This window comes from Netta rufina, assembly GCF_964035555.1.
Source record: "Netta rufina genome assembly, chromosome: 3".
Taxonomy (NCBI): domain Eukaryota; kingdom Metazoa; phylum Chordata; class Aves; order Anseriformes; family Anatidae; genus Netta; species Netta rufina.
In genome coordinates, this window is record NC_140125.1 from 14733487 (window position 1) to 14752074 (window position 18588).

At 46.0% G+C, this 18588-nt stretch overlaps 1 protein-coding gene across 1 annotated transcript in view; it reads left to right on the plus strand.

The window, feature by feature from the left end:
• ABHD12 (abhydrolase domain containing 12, lysophospholipase) overlaps nucleotides 1-18588 on the plus strand; it is a 36586-nt gene that overhangs the window by 11681 nt on the left and 6317 nt on the right. Inside the window, exons 2-6 of the mRNA XM_084284177.1 lie at nucleotides 4528-4652; nucleotides 7129-7234; nucleotides 9316-9435; nucleotides 11869-11899; nucleotides 18112-18157. Of these exons, the coding sequence (XP_084140303.1) occupies nucleotides 4528-4652; nucleotides 7129-7234; nucleotides 9316-9435; nucleotides 11869-11899; nucleotides 18112-18157 (428 nt within the window). The remainder of the gene's footprint in view (nucleotides 1-4527; nucleotides 4653-7128; nucleotides 7235-9315; nucleotides 9436-11868; nucleotides 11900-18111; nucleotides 18158-18588) is intronic.

Genomic DNA, 18588 nt, shown 5'->3' on the forward strand with positions numbered 1-18588 from the left:
GTCCTTGGCAGGCGTGGCACGAGTCAGGAGCAATTTATTCTCTGGTTGAAAACACCACAGTGTTAGCCAGTGGATTGTACAAAGATGTTTTTTTTGCTCTGTATCAGTAGCCTTGCTCTGGAAGGGAGCCTGTGGTTAAACAATGAACGGGGGTGGAGTGGCGTTGGAGTGCTTGACATATCCTCGAGTGCTTTCCCCTTGTAAAAAATGTGCTCGGCACAGCTCCTTGCCGTGGAGTGCCTTCGGTCTGTTTTCAGGAGGTCGCAGTCTTCCAGACTCCTCGTGTCTGGAGAGAGGTGTGCTGAAGTGGTGAGGCCGTGCAGCTGGCTTCTTTCTGAGAGGTCAGAGTGGTTCTGCAGAGAGCTGAAGTGCGAGATTATAAGAAAGCTAAGAAGTTAAGAAGTGGCAAAGGCACGTGGTAGATTCAGATTTCTTCCTGTTTTCCACACCTTGAGCAAAGATTTTTAGGAATTGCTTGAAGCTGCAGATACCAAGACAGTTTATGTCCATGATTTTTGTATTGCTTTGTTTTATGAAGCACACTTGGAAAAAAACATGAATACTCCTTTAAATTTGTCTTGTTTCCAGGATGTTTTTGTTTATAGTTGTTCTTTTTTTTTTTTTTTAGATGATTGCTTCATCTCTGGTACAGCAAGATGAGTTTGGGGGCCTTTGCTTTTTATTTCGGAGTTGTTTTGCAGGGCGCTGATGCTGCTTGCAAAGGATCCTCATGCCAAGGGGGGAGATTGCTGCGACTCGTAACAGCAGAGCAGCTGAGACTTCTGTGTTCCCGCTGGCTGTCATGAACTCAAGGGCAGATCTGTTTCCAGGACTGGGTGGGTTTTCTATAACTCAGCCTCCTGCTCTCGATACAGTGCCTCCAGTGAAGCAGAACTAAGGCTTGGCCGAAGACTGCATTAAGGAGAGTTTTGTATAGCCGGGCCTGAAATAAAAGAGTCACGTGGGGGCCCGTTTCCCTATGTGACTTCATTCTAGCACGCAGAAGCCAGGAGGGGACAAACCCTTTGACATTAGCATCTTCTCAGTTTGCGTTTGCCTGCACATAAAGCGGGTTTTGCAGCAAAACGGGGGGAGAAAATGACCCAAATTATTCTTGCAGTGCAAAACTGCTCTGCTGCACGTCGCTGCTGGTTTATGTAGTGTTTTGGAGTGGAGATGAGCCCCCAGCCTGGCTGTGAGCTGATCGGGAGCTGGGAGGCTCTCTCTGGATGTGCTTTCACGCGGTTGGAGGGCTGGTAGGCTCGCTTTCGTTTAGTTGGCAGGGAACAAGTGAAATACAACAAAAGGCTAATCAGCTCGGGCGGATCGGGTGGCCTGCACGGAGGGAGAAGAGTGACCTGGTGCTCCTCGCCTCCTGAAGGAGGCCCTGCAAGAAGAGGAGCCCTGTGCAATACCGCCCACCCGTCTGTTAGAGAAGTGGAGGAACATGCACTTTTATGCCAATATTCATGCTGTTTATTCTTTCCAATGGTTTGAGGGACACCAGAGCACACAGGAGAAACAGCACTCACTGGAACAGATGCAGATGGATCTCCTCAACGTCTACGAGTGCTTTGCTTTACCATTGTCTCCCCTAGATGACAAAGGGCATGTAAGCTATGTGTATCCTTGTCCCTATGGCCTTTTGGGACTGCAGGCCCAGTGCACGTGTATTTCTGATAAATTTTGTCCCATTCTTGCTGGACTGAAACTCTCCTGGTGTCAGTGCCCCATTTCACCCTGGGGCTGTCCTTTCACCCCGGTAGTGTGGCTGATACGGAGATCCTGACGGAAACTCACCTCGCGTGCTTCCGATAGAGAAGTGATTCAGGTGCTCTCCAGGGGAGGTGATTTTAATCTGGATTTGGATGCACAGCACGCCTCAAAAGTGAGGTTTAGCAATTGCTGCTCACCAGACCCTGGAGTTTTCTCGGAGGGGAGTTTCTCGAAGGATGTTAGGGCCTGAAGGTCCACTGACATTCCAGAGGCCTTCAGTGAATGATTTTTTTTCCCCTGTTTGTTTTATTTTAAGAAGTTACCTTCATTGTTCCTGAAAATCTGTTTATGATATTCTTCAATGTCTCCAGTTTGCAGCTTCTTATTCTCCAACTCGCCTGAGTTTTCTGACTAAGATCAACTGAGTTTTCTGGGGGTGAGAAGTGTGTTGCTGCTGCTTTCACCCTGGCACACCATAAGCTCCCTGTGCAGGGCATTTATTTCTTGCGGTAGCTTTTCTGCAGAGCAAGAGCTGTTTAATTGGGTGAAATCACTCGCTAAGGACTTAGCAGATAACTTAGAGCACACTTCAGCACCTCAGAGGGGAAGCCGCTTGTTGATGGGCAGAGGCTTTGCCCTGGTTGCATTTCAAGCAGCCATCTCCCTGGTGATGAGGTGTAGATGTCACACTACCTCTTAGCGTTTGGCATGGGGTGCCGGAGAGAAAGAAAAGATGTTTCTCTTCATTCTCCTGAGGAGAAAAAGCAGAAGCTGAAACCATTCCTTTGCTCTGATGGCATTTCTCAGTGTAGTCTTCAGCAATTTCTCTTCCCAATTCCAGCTCGTGCCTGGGTCGTGTTCAGCGTTTCTGCAGGGGGGATGTTTGGAGAACCTGTGCTTTGGGGCCTTCTCCTTGTGCCTGGAGGGCTTCCGACCCAATCCCCAAAGGTTTAGCAGAGAGTTGCTCTCCTCCTTGAAGAGAAGCAAAACATGATGGAGGCTGAGCAACTGAACCTCGGTGAGCTCTCTCCCACGAACCTTGCTGAGTGACAAAAAAAAAAAAAAAAAAAGGTGCTGTGTGCTGATGTGGGGGTGGTTGTGGAAAGAAAGCTTTAGCTTGAGAGCAGAGAGCGCTGTGGTTGCCATTCTCCCAAACGAAATACAGGGTGGCTTTTGCCAAAGTTGCGGGGGGTTTCCTCGTGTGCTCGGCTCACCTCGTGGCATTTCTCAGCTCCTGGCTCTGGAGGATGCCAGCTGGGCTGCTCGGGAGGATCACGGCTGTGGCAGGCTTCGTGTCCTGTGCCTGTGCCCTCGGGACCTCTGTGCCCTCCTCCTCCAGTTGCTGCTCTCCTTGGGGTGGAGATGGGTCACCAGGGCTTCGGTACCACCAACGCTCTGCTGACGCTGTGCCTGTTCCTCTGCCAGTCCTTCGCTGTGTCTGTTTTCCATAATGCCTTGAGAAAGTGGGCTCAAGGTATGGAAACATCACTGGAAGCCTCGCTGGCTTTCTTCACGTCCCCACTGTCAGGCTTTCCATGGGAAGGATGATATTTTGAGCCTTTCAGCATGGGCTTGCTGCAGCCAGGCTTGGTTGTTGATGTTTTAATAACGTTTTTCTTTCTCTTTTGGAAAGCAGCAGCTCAGGTTGTTAAGGAAAGGGAATCCATGTGGAGTCTGTGTAACCCAGGACGTGAGGAGACGGACAGGTACATGAGGGTAGGCAGTGGTGTGGCGGGTGTGGGTTTGGGATCATGTAGGAGGATTGCCCATTCCCAGCAAATACACGAGCAATTGTGCCAAAAGCCTAAAGGCAGAGTTGTGGGGAGGATTTCTTCTACGCTGGGTAGAATGCCTGCTGTTGAGACCCTTGGTTTTAGCCTAGGGTTGCAAAACCTATGGAGATCCAGGGGTTTTTGGTGTGTGATGAGATTATTTCCATCCCGGTTTTAGCTGTATGCTCATCTCCTGGAGAAGTTCAGCATGTCGCCTCCTAGAACCACCAAACAGGAGAGTGATAACTTCAGGCCTCTTGGAAAAGTTGATCTCAGCCTTCACCTGCTGGCAGGAACTGCTGATGGTGAAAATTGGTTGTCTGCTGGCGTGCGACGTGGTTCCTGCTCCGGGCTGTCAGCTGGAGAGCAGAGAAGTGCTGGTGCCTGAAGGGTTTGTGTGTGTTTTAATTCCTGCCTGCAGTGGCACTCAGTGATTCTGTCCAGAGCGTGTCAGTCAAGTAAATCTCATCATGTTTTATAACTTGGAAAGGTTTCCTTTCCAGGCCGTTGGAGGGTATGACCCCTTTTAGCTGGACGAGGCAGAATCTCTGCTCCAGTCTGTACGTGCGATCGCGTGTGATTTTATCGGTTTGGGATCAGGCTGTCTCATTACACACAGTTCCTCAAAATATGTGAAAATGTAACTGGGGGAAAAAAAAATCTTGCTGATAGTGCTTAAAATGGTAAGTGCTTCTCGTTGGAGACAAACGTGTGATATGTTTCTCCAGAGATATTGAAATCTGTGAAGTCATCAGGAAAAAAAACACAACAAGCTGTTACAGAGTGGTTTCAAATGTGATCAGAGGGGAGTTTCTCTTCCCCTTCTTGAAGGCGTGTGCCATCAGCTGACAGCTTGCTTGGCTCCTGCTGCTCTCAAACAGCTGAGCCTGCGTCAACGGCTCCAAGTTAGTTTTGTTCAAAGAATAAATGAAGTCGTTTTCCAAAGCACCAAGCACGCAGATCGTTGTGACAACCCGTTCATAAAATTCCTGCTGTATTCAGGACTTTCTTTCTTTATTTTTTTCCCCTCTTTACGCAGGCGATATGGGTTATGGTTCCGGTTGCGGAGGCTGATAATCTGGTTGCTGGGAGTGTACGTAGCCATTCCGTTTCTCGTCAAACTTTGTCCTGCTATTCAGGCGAAGCTGGTCTTCCTCAACTTCGGTAAGTGGCCCGCTCTGTTGGGTGAAGGGTGAAGGGGAGGAATGTCTCTTGTGTTTCATTTGCCTGCTGTAACTTCCCTGCCCCTGTGTGTTTACGGCTTGTGAAGGATGTGAGCTTTCACAGGCTGCAAGTTCTCCGAGCTGTGGCTTGCAGAGCGTTGGCTGCGGCCCTGGTGGTCTCTGCAGTGTGTTTCGGTATAAATGCAGTGACCAGACTGGAGCCAGCGTTCAGCCCAAATGCTTTCCTTCAGGAAAACTGTGCAACACATCAAATACATTTCTCCAAAAGGCTTAACAAAGCTGCATGAACAGGCAGGGAAATTAAATCCAGCGCATTGTTTTCCAGGCCATGACTCTTCACCTGAAAGCACTTCAGCAGAGCAGTTTGGTTGGGGCAGAACAGAAGAGACCCATTCACGCAGGCACGCTGAATGCTTTCTTTGTGTCTCTTCGGCCTCTGCGTTCGGTCAAACGGGCTGTGGGATGGCTCTGGAGGGCTGGCTTAGCTCCCGGGGGAGCCTGAGTATCCACAGGGTAGAAAATGATGGAGCATCGCTATGAGGGATGCTTCTTAGCAATCTCAATTTGTCGTTTAAACCTTACTTGGGCTTTCTAAGGAAGTCGTAAAATCTTTTCCTTTGATTGTACAAACCCTGGCTAAGAGGACCAAGGGTATATACGTTGCTTTTATATCACTTTTGTCATTTTGATTGCATTCTCTGTGTGCTCTAACACCGTGGTTCGTGGTTGCTGTGAAGTATGCACGTGTACTCTTTGAACAGGGCCAGCTTTTGTGCTGTGATTGTCAGAACAGGCAGCTGGGTAACAGTGAGTAACGCAGGTTGCTTCCATTTTCATCACCTTGGTTTCGTTCGTGATGATTCTCATTTGCCCTTGCAGAGCTTTGTTAGGTCTCCCTGAAATTCCTGCCCCTCTTTATTCCCAGGTGATGAAAATAATTGTCCCGTAGCGCTCTCTCGGGAGTCCTTGCACTAAGATCTCTGTGGTATTGTTCCTACTGCTCTAAAATAATGGCAGTCACTATTTCCTTGTGACAGCACTCCACGACGACTACTTGCCTTCGTAGTCCTGTAGAAAGAACGCATATTAGAAGCACACTGGGAAGCCTGAGTAATTCTTCTCCACTGGAGAGTGGCATTTCTCCTTCAGAGCAGTGGTCTCGTTGCTTTTTAACCTCCTGAGTGTGACTCAATGCTCTTCCCCATCTGGTGATGGCCCAGCGGGTCTGTGGTGGCACACATCCTTTGGTTTTGGACTCCCACGTGTAGTGTTTGCAGGGGTCCAGGTGACCTGCAGATACCCTTTTAAACAAAACAAATGCCTCTGCATGAGAGCAAACGTGCTCAGGCTCGGGTTTGCAGTCTAAGGCTCCAGGCTTGTCAGGTTAACACAGCCCTTGTCTGCTGTGGTGTTTGGGGTAAGCGAAGTGAGATGTGGCTGTCACCAATAGCGGTGCTTCTGTGGGTGTTAATACAACAAAAGCTCTGGTGTGTTGGGTATTGTGCCGCTAAATGTCGAGGAGGCAGATTTTGAACCAAGCAATGGGGGGAAAAAAAAAGCTGAACATCTGAGGGAAGTTTGACTTTCCTGATGTGATGTTCAATGATTCAAACACATGAGCAACAAGCAAAGCCAACCGTGGTCTGTAGGCTGGGAAGTGTAAAACATTTGGAGGAGTGAACTGAGGTGCAACTGTTTTGTTTTCTGGGACTTCAGAGATGCTCATCTGAAGAGATGAAGTCTTGAACCTAATGTGATCTCTTAAATGCTGAGGTGTTTGGGAGGAACAGCAATTACTCACCAGTCACTGGAGAATTGGCTACCAAACTGCACATCCCCCTCAGAGGCTTGGAAAGCCAGCGTTTGACACAGTTTATCTTACTCTTCCATGGCAAGAGGAATGTGGTGTCTGCTCTTATGATACAGTATCTCCTGTAGACTTTTTAAATATAAAGGCTGCAACCACATGCCATCCTGAAACGCATCAGACATCAACTCTGGGATGTCCCAGCTGAGTTTGTCCCATCAGTAACTGCCCTTACTGCAAGCAATAAAAGGCCAAATCAGCTCACCCACTGCCCTGATGCAGCAGGAGTGGCTGTCATGTGCCTGGGAGATTTTTAAAGCAGACTGAGCAGAGCTGGTTCACATCTCTGGTATGTGTCACGGGAAGCTTTGTCTGGCTGCCCCACCTCTTTATTTTAGCCTGTTCCTGTCTTTTTTTTTTTTTTTGGTGGTTGCTTGCATCTTACCTTGCTGTATTTGATGTTCATATTTTAGTCACAATTGTAGTTCGTTTCATCCTTTCATACAAAAAAAGAAAGGTCTTCTTGGCACAGTGGGCTGCTCTGTACAACTCTCCAGTGCCTTGGTAACACTGTTTTGTAAGAAAATACAGGTAAAAATTAAAAAGTCTAATTATTCTTTTTATTTTCATCTTTTCTTTTGTATTTCAGTGAGGGTCCCATATTTCATTGACTTGAAAAGACCACAAGATCAAGGTTTAAACCACACCTGTAATTATTACCTTCAGCCAGAGGAGGATGTAACCATCGGAGTCTGGTAAGGACACCTGCTTTGTGCAGCGTGCGCTGTGCACCCGTAGTCTTTCCTTTTGTTCTCAGTATTGCGTGTGCAGTATTTTTGCTGTGCATGTGACAGCCTTTGCCTGCTCTGATTTGTGGATGCTCGTGTTTTTTCCCTGCCAAGTGGCTGAGTTCATGTTGAAAAGCATGCAGATCTCTGGAGCTTGGCTGAAACAAAATTGGACAACCGTTGCATTCAGAGAAATTTCATAATTTGGGATCAAAAAGGCTCTGCCTTGCTACAAAGGCAGACCAGACCCGAGGAGTTAGAAGTTCTGTTATTTGACTGCCGTTTGTAGTTTGTTTTGCACAGTAAATGTGGGGGAAGATGGGAAAACAGGATCAAAGTGTTCAGAGTAGGAGGAAGAATATTCTGTGTACAAAACATATGTAAGGTTTGGAGAGTGGGTGAGGAAGGAACACGCCGTTTGCTCTCTTAGCAGAACAAGTGACAGTGTCAGTGCTCGCTTTTACTCGTGAAGATTTTTCTGGTCCCAGGCAAGGACAGTTAATTTTAGCTCCTTGTTAACCGGGACCGGCTCAAATGACTGGTTCTTTGTTTGAAAAAGGTCTGCTTTCAGCACTTGCCACATTATTAGGCCAGCTCAAACCAGCTTCTGCATCTGCTCCTCGTGACCAAGTTCTACTGTGTCTGAAACCCAGGAGTTTCAAAGCCACAGAAAAGTCCCTGCTGGCTTTGAACAAGAGGTGCCTGCAGTTTGAATGCATACACAAGATCAGCAAACACCTGAAAAAATAGCCTAGACGCTGTGTCAGGTGTGAAGGGAAAGGTGCTGTTGCTTAATGCAGCCAGTGCTGCTGGATTTGTAAGCCGTGGGATTTGGAGGGTTTAGCTGTGGGCATGTACTTTGCATGTGTCCTCTAAGGCAAAGAGTTTCTCTTTGCTTGGGAGTGTGTGACCTTTTGAATGGGACCTTCGCTGAAGTTTGGAGCCTTGTTTTAATGTTAACATAAGGTTTTGTGTTCACTATGCTCCTGAAACAAACTCCTCAGCCAGCTTTGTTCACAAGCTTGCGGAACTATTGGGGCAGAACAGGGGGTCCTACAGCTGTTTGGGCATTTTTCCTCCTCGAAAACTCAATGTCTGGCTGCTGCATGCAAGCAAGTAGATTTTTTTTTTTCTTAATGTGTTTTCCTGCGTGCTGGTTTGTCCTCTGATCATGACTATGTCTGCGGGAAGGTGTGGTGGATGGAATTTGCCTTTCTTCGTAGGAGAAAGGAATGTGAGCACCTTCGTACTTCAGATAGCTGTAAGCTGGCTCCTTTATCAACAGTTTGAGATGATTGTGGGCATGTACTCACTTTCAGTGTTTGTCTTCTGGAGTAATTGCCCGGTTTGAATACCTGCCTTCTCTTCGGTCTGTTGTTTATCTCTTTCCTTTCCCCACTAGTGTTGAACACATTCTAACAGGCTGCCCAGCTAAGCCTTCTATTGAAGAACAGCTGAGAGTTAAAAATTCCTGGGTTTTCTGGGTTATAGCTTTTCTAGCTGAGAGGTTACACCTTCAAGAACCTAGTGCTTGAAAACAAAATACGTTATCTTCTCATCAGAACTTGAGCACCTGTTTTTCTAGAAATTTCCTTACTCAGCTGTACCTCTTGTTTATCAATTGTTCTTTCCCAAACCAGCTGACTTTGGTTGTTGTTCTGAATATCTGCTGACCTAGCTGTGAATCTTGTTTATGATGTACAAGTCTGTTGATTGAAGTAATCAAGCACCATAAAAGCCTAGGGGCTGAGATTCTTCCTGTAGAACAGCTGGAAGTTCAGTAATTGTGCTTTGGGTTGGCCTGGGAAGTTTGGTGCCTTGCCTAGCCCTGAGTTTTGAAGGCAAAAGTACTGGAGATTAAATGTAGAAATAACACTAGTCACTGGCTTTTTAAAACGTCTCACTTGTTGGCGAGGGATGGCAGCTTTGTCAAGAGTGCGTGAGGGGTTTAAGTCTGGATGAATTGATCAGAAAAACTCAATTTGAGTTGCAGATGCTAATTAGCAAGAAGGGAATAAATATATATGTGTTTTTCCTTCTGGATACAGGCACACAGTCCCTGCAGCCTTAGGGAAGAATGCCCGGGGGAAGGACCAGTTGTGGTTTGAAGATGCTTTGGGTTCCAGCCATCCTGTAATCCTTTATTTGCACGGCAATGCGGGAACAAGGTGAGACACAAACCAGCAACAGCTCTGTTAGGCCTTGTGCTTTTTTCTATCTTGCTACAGCTTCAGCACATTGATTAAGAGGAAAGGAGAAGCACCAAATTGCTTTTAGATTTTTTTTTTTTTTTTTAAAGCATGTCTGAAGACATGATGCCTCTCCATTTATTGAATGTGAGAACAGATTTATTGCATTATCAGAGAGATCTGATCCTGCAGATGCTTTCTGTCCTCTGCATGCCAGGAGGCTGTGACGCACATTTTCCAGTATAATGGTTTCTGAATCAAGACATGGGATAGTGTTACCTCTTCTGTATATATGCTTTTATGTATATTAAATAAGCTTTCCAGTTCCTTTCATGAGCCTATTTTAGCAATTAACACATTTTGAGGAAGGAAAATCAGATGGAAAGAGGAAGATAATGTGCTGGTCTGTTTCCTTATTGCACATGTACAGGACATTTGGACATCTGTCTGGAACAGGAGCATTTCTAAAACTTGTAACCTTAGCAGCTGTGGTCAGGTTCTCTAAACTTTCAGGGTGCTAAAAGCCATTAGTCAGTGTGGGGCTTCCTGGGTGTTTTGCAGTATCATGGTTTTCCTGCCACATCTCTGCATGATGCAGAGATTTTGTTCAGTTATTAGTACGTGCTGTTTTTTTTTCTTTTCTTTTATAATATGCATCTTTCGAAGAGTATTGGCTCCTTTCTGAGTTTTGACCATGTGTTCTTTTGAAGCTGATGGCTGCTTATAGATACTCTGCAAGAGCAGAAGCATTGCTGTAATACAATGCTGTTTCAACTGTGCTGGTAGTGAAGGTTTCCTAGCTTTTACATTGCAGGAGCTTTGCCCTTTTTCACCTAAATTCTTACCTTAGTAGTGTTCTTTTTTCTGTATAGGGGCAAAATGTGGGAGCTGCATGCTGTGAGCTAGGAATGCATGAGCAGATGGGCCTTCAGAAACTGTTGTCTTCTCATGCTGATGTGTTACAAGGTTTAATCAAATTGTTGCCTTATTTTTCAAATACTGCTTCGTTTGTTTTCTTGTCTTTATCGGGTGTAGCAAATGATACTAATGGGAACTGCTCTGCAGCTTAATGGTGGTAATTTAGGACCAGTGTCTCCTTTGTGTGCTTATTGATTAGATTTACTTCTTGGCTCCCCCAAGTGTTACTGAGATAAAGTGCTGAGCTATGTATTGATTGTGTACCTCACGTTTTGCTTCACTCTGTGCACTGGAGGAAGCCGGAGTCGTATTGGCTTTGCCATTCCTGCTTTAATGTATGTTGCTGTGTGTTTCCACAGCGTGTCTTCAGTCCCTTGTGAAAGGCCTGGTTAATGCAGCCTGCATCAGTAAAGCATAAGTAAAAGGCACTGCCTTTGCTTTCTGGGGTGGCTGAGTGGTCTGGAGCTGAGGCAGAAATTATGTTTACTCGATGTCTTTTAAAAAAAAATAAAATTAAAAAAAAAATGTATTGCACTTTGAGGGATGCATGAGAAGTCACCAGTGCGTGCATGTCTAAAATGGCTTTTCAAGCAAGCGTCTTTTTCCCCAGACTTGCTTGATTCAACTTGACTTCCAAGCAACCCCTTACATTGTGCCCTGAGTGGTTTTGGCTGTGTTAGGTATTTTGTAGCGCAGTTGGAGCTGACAGCTTTTGGCTGGCAAGTGCGTGTGTTCTTCGAGGGCGGTCTGGAAAGTGGCAGTTTGGTTTAGAGGCTGCACTGACCAAACCAGTCACAGTGGGAATGTTTTAGGGTTTTCATGTGAGTGCAGGCGAAAATCTACTTTTAGCAGTGGTAAAGTTCCATTGTGGATTAGCGGTGTCACAATGGGGACGTATTTTAATGCATGTGATGTCACATTCTCTCTCCTTTCCTTTTTTAGCATCTAGTTTTCAATTTATGAAAAAAACATTAAAGCAAAATTCTTCCCCTGAACTTATTTTTAGTGTTCCACTCTGGTTTTCTCTGCTTGGTCTTTTGCATGTGTCCTTTCTGTCCCTGTGCTAGGAGCCAGGTGAGAGGTTCCAAGGGCTAGGCGCTTGGGTTAATGTGGTGAGCTCTGCTGGGAGCAGGGGTTACTGGCTGGGGCAGCACTGGTGGCAGCAGCTCAGGATCTGCAAAGCCAGCAAGGGCAGGCTGGTTTGGATGTATTACAGGCTTTGGAAAAGGCAGGTTGGAGGGGTTGAAAAGTTTGTCTTTACCTGCCATGCGAAGAAATTTAAAGGGAGAAGTCAACTTTTAAACTATATTCTCAGTAGCTCAGCAATGCCTTGGTGTCCTCTTGTAGCCTGTAACAAAGCAGTTCAAGTGTTTTTAATGTTTGGCATGCATGCTTGTGTTTAGCTGCAATCCCAAGCCTGTCTCTGGAAGCCTAAGTGTTGACATGTGGCTTTTGTTTTTGTTTTTCATTCTCTTCCTGAATCACTTCTGCCAGAGGAGGGGATCACCGCGTGGAGCTGTACAAGGTGAGTGGCTGCACGTTGTCCAGGCGGTCGCACTGATGCAGTCAGACCTGCACGGGCTTGAGGACTGCTCATTACAGCCCACTGCCGCCAGGCAGAGAGCCCCTAGGGCTTTTGGCCCCCTTCTGCCATACACACCCCACACCTAGAGGAGTCTGTAAGCACTGAGCATGCTTCACCACACTGAAAAAATATTTGAAAGGTCTTTTACTTGCTGTTACCTGTCAGCTCCAACCAAACTAACCAGCGTCTTTGCCAGGAATACGTTCAGAACAGTTTATGGGGGGGAAAAAAAAAAAAAGCTTTATTTAATCACAGCCATGATTTGATTGATTATCCTGGTACACTGACTTAAGGTACTTCTTGAGAGTATTGTTTCAGATGTTACCAGTCTCTGTATAGTCACTGTTGTGACACAGCGCATCCCCAAGTGTCCCCAAAGAGCCATCATTATTTTTGCTAGTTCGTTTCAGAGGGATTTGAGGCTGTGTTTTTCCTCTGGATTTAGCTTTCATTTCTTTCTCCTTATAATTGGTGTCAGTGTTGGCATTCGTGAAGACTTATTGCAATGCAGCTACTTATGCAAGATCCCCTGCAGTAACGTCTTTTTTTTTAATTCAGGTCACTCAGAAAATGCCATTTGGAAGTTTCAAAGAGGCAGGTGATGTTTTTTCTAAGAAAAAAGGATGTGCTAAGTTACTGGAGGTTGGCACACGACAGCTGGGGAGACTGTCATGTATGCTAAGCTAGTTGGCTGACTCCCAGAAAAACAACCTCTGCTGCACTGCATTTTGCGTTGGCCAGCACAGGCAGAGGCAGTAGTTTGGGATTTTGCCCGAACTAGTACTGGACCATGCCAGAAACTCTAGGTACATGCTTATTCCAGCAGAATGGACCAGGTTGGGTTGCTGGCCCTTCTGCTGCTGCTACTCACACCCTGGAAGCAGCAGGAGAAAGCCCTCTAGAAGAGGCTCAGGAGGGAAATAACTCAAGAGGTCTGCCCCTTCTTCCTAAGTGACTGCTTCATGCGAGCAGCTTTTCTCAGCAGCAACAATGAACAATGAGGCTGTCACTGCTGCGCAGAGTCTGTGAGCTGCAGGTGTCTGAAATCCTTGGTCCCTGAGAGGATGCGTGTTTGGAGACAATGATCAGATACAAGCTCACTCTGAGGGGCACTTTCCTCTGCCCTGGACATGTGGCCAGTTAGTTATTCTTTGCTTGAGCCTGGTTTCCAGATATTATATGTACCAATATATTCAGGCTCACTGTGTCGATATAAATAATTTGTGCTTTGAATGTTGCAAGTTAAAACCTTTTAAAACTCAAGACAAGAGTCCTCAAAACCTTTTAAAATTCAAGACAAGAGTCCTCTTCTCCTAGTTACCCTTGTCAGGATCAGCCTACAACAAGCTCCTTTGCAATTCAGACTTGTATGTTGAGGATTTGGTGGTGAAGCTTTTGGTCCTTGCTGCATTGATGTGCTGGGAGAGTGGAGAGCTGATGCAGAGGTTTTTTTTTGCCAATCACATGAGATTACCCAACTTCATAGCAACAAAAGAAACAATAGGATATTGTTATAGGGATGTAAGTAATTGCTACATAGGAAACATTTGTCACTGCTGCACTAAACATCCTGGTGAGGACCAAAGGAAACGTGTTATCTCCAAAGGCAGCTGAAGTTTTATTAGTTTCATCTGAGACTTTTTCTGGTTCTAAAGGGAGAAACAAGAAAGAAAAATACGCTTTTAAAAGACAACACTACTTAAACCAAAAGAGGCTTAATAGCCTCAGGGCATAGAATTGGGATGCTGCCAGATTTCTTGCTTTCCCACAGGGAAAGCGCAGGGGCTGTGCTGTGCCAGGCTGTGAGCAGGCAGAACTTGGTTTGGGTGGGCGTGCAGGGTGCTGCTGCCTGTGCCTGCTTTGTCTCGAGGGCAGCTCCGCTGTTTGCTGGCTGCTGTGCAAGGGCAAGTGCCAGGCAGATTCCTCTTGCTGCGTTCCTCGTCTCTGGTCTACACATTCACTTTATGTCGCCTTGCAGCACCACAAAAGGAGAATTCGGCTGTGCCTCTTCAGGACACTCCTTGCTCTTTCCAGGCATGGCCATTCTCAGCAGTGGGGTTTCTTAGCAAACTGCTAATTAAAATAAAAGTTCATCTCTTTGTTACTCGGAAGAGGTGCTGCCAGTGCAGCCAACACATCAAACATATCAAAGATAGCTAAGCTGTCAGCAGGTTAATTAACACTTGATACTTAAGAATAATAGCTAATAAATTGGATAAAATAAGGAAACAAATGATGATGAGACCTCTCATATGACCAGAAAGTCCTGCAGGGGGAGATGTTCGAGGCTTCTTCATCACTTTCCCTTCCCCAGGTAGCACAGAAGACTATGTAGATCCAGCTAAGTATCTGTTGTGTAACTTTGCTTTCACTGCTCTGTTTCATTTTATCATCATATAAGTAAACATGAAAAGGGAAAGACTGAATACAGTCTTCTGATCTGCAAATCATTTTTTAATGGTCTGGACAAGGTTGGATTGTACGTGGTGACTTAGCACTAAAATACTATTGCAAAGCTGAAAACCGGGCTCTGCAAGAAAGCACTTTGTGCCCTGCATCTCAGGGGCTCCAATACGCAAGTGGACATACCTAAAGTGATGTTTAGTAATTCTGGTGGAGTCAGCAGTCCTGCAGCACCTAATGGATTCATTAATATCTTACCTGCTTATTGTGCTGTTGTTACCCAGTTTGCAGTGGTGTGCACCCAACAGCTAATGCTGAAAGCCCAGCTGGTGGTGCAAGGAGCCCTGAAGGCAGCAAGTGTTGTAAACCCAGCAGATGCCCAAATTGCTACGGCAGCCCAAAGGATGCATCATTGTTCCTGCCTGCAGTCCCCCTGAGGGCAGTGTCCTGCGGTTGCAGGAGTCCTGAACTTGGCCAGGCGTGCTGTAGCTCTCATTGTAATCACTACAATGCACTTATTTGTTGTGCAAGCTGCACTGGCTATAACATCAGACACTCAGCAACCAGTTAATGGGTTATGATGAAGAGCTGTTTGCTGCCCTTGGACCTCTGCAGGTTACCCTGAGGCTGCTGGATGGGTTGCTGCCTCCGAGGAAATCCACTGCTCAGTCCTGGAGACAAGCCATGAGCCACAGGAGGGTTTGCAGTGTCCTTGCTTGGCTCACAAGTGGTAGTCTGCAGCTGGTAAGCTGTCAGAGAGGGAAATTGCAGCCTTGTAGCCCAATGAATGTAGCACTGCTGTTGCTGGTAACACGGCTTGTAAAGCTTCTGAGCTTGCTTTGGAGCCCCCTGGAGCACTGTTTTCAGCTGGTTTAGCCCTAACAGCTGCTATAAATAAAGTCTCAACTCAATCTGAATTTAGTAATATTTATAAAAGAAATATTTCTAAAAGGTATAAAAGGCAAGTAAACAGTGCTGGGTGTGCAGGGAGTCTGCGCTTCACCAACACGCACACACGAACATCAAACTTCTAAATATAGGGAACATTGCTTTACATACCAAACACAAGTACGCCTATACATACGTACCATCAGGAAAGGTAACAAACAATCCTTTAAGTTCCATGACTTAACAGTCTCCATTTTCCATTCCTTTTGAACAACATGTCTTGCTTTAAGTTGTCAAGCAACTCGGTCTTCGGGCCTTATGTATCCCGTTCTTCCTGGATCGAAGAAAAGCATATCCATCTCCTTTTCAAGGCCAATAGGCCTGGGTCAAAAGGCACGTCCAGGTCAGCAGGGGGCGGAACAGCAAAAGCCTTTGATGGCTGTAGCAGCAGAGGGGCCCATGGCGTAGCAGTCAGATCAGTAAAGGAGCCCGCAGCTCCCTCACTGTCTGGCAAACCACACGTTTCTGACTGTGGCCCCACAGGGCTCTTCAAGGCCTCAGAGACTGCTCGCCAGGTGCTGAGCGATCCCACTGCAACCTTGTCGTTTTTAGTTGCAGAGTCCCACACCTTGACCTCAGTTTGGTCCCATATTTCAGGCTCATAAACTGTCCGATTGTTAATAAGGAGAATAAGCTGTAAGGTTACCAGGACAGTCTTTGTTCCTAAGGACGTGTGATTCCCCATAATGAGCAACTGCTGACCAGCCAGGGGCAGTTGTGTGCATGGGTCTGCTTCTCTCAGCTCCAGCTTCTCTCCAGCTCCAGTGCGCCCATTTCCAGAGACTTTCTGTACGAGCTTCTCTGAGCATTTTGCTGAGCTTGGCCGAACCTATCTTCATGAGGCAATCAAAGTGCCTGTTCCCGTCCTGGTCTCCATTCTCCCAGCCTCTTCCTCTTCATTCCTTCTTTCTGCTTCTTTATTGATGCCCTAACTTCATCACATCGTGTTGTCTTTTTTTTCTATCTTGAGGGCAGACTCCCCTCCTATACCCTTCTCTCCACAGCAGTTCTTTTCCAAACAACTTTTCATTGGTCAAACAACTTTGAATGTAACAACAACAGCAAACACCCAGAAACTTCCATGCCTTAATGGCTGGAGAACAAGAGACCGGAGACTGCATGGAGTCTCCTGAATCACCCTTCTTTGTTCCCTCTAAACTCTTTTACATTCCTGATGGCCTCATCCTTAAGAGTCTGATGTTACCATCAACCATGGGGTTTTCCAACCTCCATGGCCACACTCCCAAATCTCCCCCTTCTTTATTAATATCAGCCATTTTCTCAACACGAATTACCACTCCATATATAACACAGCAATCGCCTCATGACCGGGTGGCTGCTGGCTGGCTGGTTCTGTTTTGCTGAGCTTTGAGTAATGATGTGGCTTGGCTGTGACGGTAACGCAAACAGTACCAACTCCCGCACAGACAGCATTAGAGAGAAAATCTGTCATGTTTCTGTGTGCAAGTTACAGATAGAGTAACTCTGTGTCAAACGAGATGCTGCTGGCAGCCAGCACAGCAATGCAGGGTACAGGAGGGCAGTGCAGGCCCCGTGCGACAGCAGAGACCTTGGAAATGGGGACGCAGGCCATGTTGTGGAGGAGTGCAGGTACGAGCGGGGCTGGGAGCGGGCACAGCCCGGCCACGGGGACAGGGCTGGGAGCAGCTCACCCATGGTCGTGGTTGGCAAGAGAGATGCAGGGCTGGGAGCTATGCAGAAATGGTTTTAGATGTGAGGAAGAGAATGTGTCCAATACATTTAAAACACGCCCCGCAAGGTAATTGGGGTTGTAACATAGAGTCACAGACTGGTGAGGAGAAAGTAGCTTGTTGTGCGCACCAGAAATGTACAAAGATGGATCCCAAATGGACCTTAGAAGGAAAAAAGGAGATACTGTCACCATCATAGTCCCCCCAGCAAAGGATTTGGATCGCCAACACCCCTCTCTGTATGGTGCTCTCTCTTTTTTTTTTTTTTTTTCAATGAGACTGAAACTATTAACAGAAATCATTCAGACTGTCAGGATTTTACTTACACTAAAAGCAACGTGTTGGCTTTACACACAATTTCCTTTGGTCCATTAAAAGATTAAGAGTGTAATGCAATACTAAGATGGCATTTCTAGCACGTATCCTACAGAGGTCACAGCAGCAGTTTAATCTTTTTGTGACTCTGATTTTTATCCAGTGCAGAGCTGTTAGAGTCATACCAAGCAATGGTAGCTCAGAATGCTTGCGCTGTTTTTACCAAGGCACTTTTCCCAAGCAAGTTTACTTAGTGGAGATATTATTTTTACTTGCTTTTAATAGATTTTGCTAGGATTACCCCTGTTAGCGACAAAAATCTTCACGATAGAGCAATTGTAAGTTTTAGGTGTATATGTTTAAGCCTTCTGAAACCTGAAACGGGCCTTTGCATGTTGAGCTCACATTAGGGAAGTTTGAGCAGCATAAAGGAAGCAGTTGTACTGTTTCACTAGAAAACCTGAAAGTTTTTGTGTGGCTTTTGTTTGGTTGTATGGGAAATGGTCACTGGGTGTTTGTAGATATCAAGGGTAAAGCTGTTAAAGGGGTGATCTACATCTCAGTCCAGGAGACAAGGGGAGGAAAGCCAGCAGACTGAAATGCCTGCTGCTTGAAAGCCCTGTGCCTGCTACGCTGAAAAGCTCTTAAATTACTCCTTTACCAAGTCGGGTTGATAATGCTATAAATCAGGTCCCTGCACCTTGGCCTGAGGCAAGAGCACGGCCGCTGTGGTGGCCTCTGTGAGAGCTCTCTGTGTGTTTCTCTCCCCTCCAGGTTCTCAGCTCCCTCGGGTACCACGTGGTCACGTTTGATTATCGAGGTATGTGGGCTTCTGTTATTGTGAAACACTTGTAGCTATCTTTCTTTTCTAAGTAACAAAATAATTGCTTTTCTTTTTAAAGATAATCTCAGGGGAACTGTTGTTTTGCAAACACTTGCTGTTAGCTAATCAGTTGTGGTTACTGTTTCTCTTTCAATTTTAAGTTCATCCTTTTCTTGCCTTTAAATCGTACAAACGAGACATGGTTATTCTGTGATGTGTAACTACGTGCTGCTGCGTTGACAATTCAGAGAAGCTGTATTGGATGTTGCAGATATTTCTGGTCTTTAAAGCGTTTCCAGAAATCTCAAATTTCCATAACAAAATTATTCCAAAGGGCAACAAAATTAGCAGGAGCTGTGACCGTTTTGCAGCTCTGTGCCACCAGCAGTCCAGTATCTGCTGCTCTTCTCAGAGTTTTATTTGTAGGA